We start from the raw sequence: 1,469 nt of genomic DNA on the forward strand, positions 1-1,469 counted from the left end.
CACACAGATGCCTTCATTACGTTCTGTGACTTAAGGGAGCTGCGGCTACCGGTAAATAGCTGCTAATCTTTCTTTGCTAGCTAGCTGGTTATTACATAGCTAGCTAGCTTTCTTTACATCCATTGTGGGWAAGTGCAAATTTATTGCCAGTWGGCTGGACAATAGCTCACTTCTGTTAGCAACCTGCTAACCCATAAATAGCCATTATTTACCATTTTTCTTTTGTGATACAGCTCTTAAATTCATTGATAATGATCTTAAAAAGTCTTACATTTGAGTGAAAGCTGTAGAAACTTTGTTATATAATCTTCTGGGTTTTTATGAAAGTGAAATCTTGTAAAATTCACAGTTTTTTTTCTTTTTTTGTGGTGTTTTCCAGGAACACTGTCCACTAGCTTGGGGCAACATTAACCTGTTTGACTACACTCACACTCTGGTGGCCAACAAGATGGCTCTGAACCTCTGGCCAGTCCCTCATGGCCTGGAAGACCTCCTCAACCCAATAGGAGTCACTGGATCTAATCCCAATAAGGTATTTAACATGTTTTCATAAGAAATAATGAGCCATAAATGGCATACAGCAGCCTGCATGGTATCTGAATATTATGTTTTTGCTTATTTTAATGTATATTTAGGAAACGCCATGTCTGGAGCTGGAGTTTGACCACTTCAGCTGTCCTGTCAAATACCCAGACATGAATGCSGTGGAAGATCATGCAAACTGGATCATCTCCAGGGAACTGGGCTTTAACTTCAACCTCTCAGTCAACCACTCGGGAACTCAACAGGTCTGTCAAAAATAGGCACTTAGTTTTATCTGAAACTGTATTTAAATTGACAAGCAGTGTCGATGTGAGCAGTTTCCGCTCTAACGGAGTTTCCCTTCCATAAATGAAATTACATGAATTGGCATACTTTGCAGGGCGTAATGCTGTTAAATGTATAACGTGTGAAGGGAAAATCTGCTGAATGAGTTGTGATTTAAGCCTGAGGATTTTATAACACATTTTGTTGCCTCCTCATATTTTACACACGCTTTATAATTAACACGTCTCCTCACACTGTTCACAACCTCTCGCATGTCGTTCTGTGTATCGCATCACTTCCTTGTATGTGCAGTGAAACTTTTAAAATGRGTCACGTTTATTCCGGGTCATTAGGAAACATGGGCTTTACTGGTAAAACAGGAAGCTTAACTGGTTTAATGTCGGATGAGGTTTGCTTCCCCTTATAGTTTCAAAACTCAAAAAAAAAAATCTAATGGGAAATGAGAATAAAATCTGATTTATTTATATTTTCGACCTTTGATTTTGTCTTAATGTTCATAAAAGAGTGTGATGGATGGAGGGRTAAATATTTAACTACAAAACCTTTTGCTAACTTGTTACTTTCAACACTAGAACGGTGGCTCAGAGGTGCCAGTTCAGATTACTCTCTTCAGTTATTCATGACGGTGTAGATGATGCTCT

The 1,469-nt window shown here is 38.7% G+C and overlaps 1 protein-coding gene across 1 annotated transcript in view; it reads left to right on the forward strand.

Moving 5' to 3' along the window:
- LOC103463230 (phosphatidylinositol 4,5-bisphosphate 3-kinase catalytic subunit alpha isoform) overlaps positions 1-1,469 on the forward strand; it is a 33,057-nt gene that overhangs the window by 17,966 nt on the left and 13,622 nt on the right. Inside the window, 2 exon segments of the mRNA XM_008406469.2 lie at positions 380-532; positions 636-788. Coding sequence (XP_008404691.1) covers positions 380-532; positions 636-788 — 306 coding nt within the window.

The sequence above is a fragment of the Poecilia reticulata genome, linkage group LG4, assembly GCF_000633615.1.
Source record: "Poecilia reticulata strain Guanapo linkage group LG4, Guppy_female_1.0+MT, whole genome shotgun sequence".
Classification (NCBI taxonomy): Eukaryota; Metazoa; Chordata; class Actinopteri; order Cyprinodontiformes; family Poeciliidae; genus Poecilia; species Poecilia reticulata.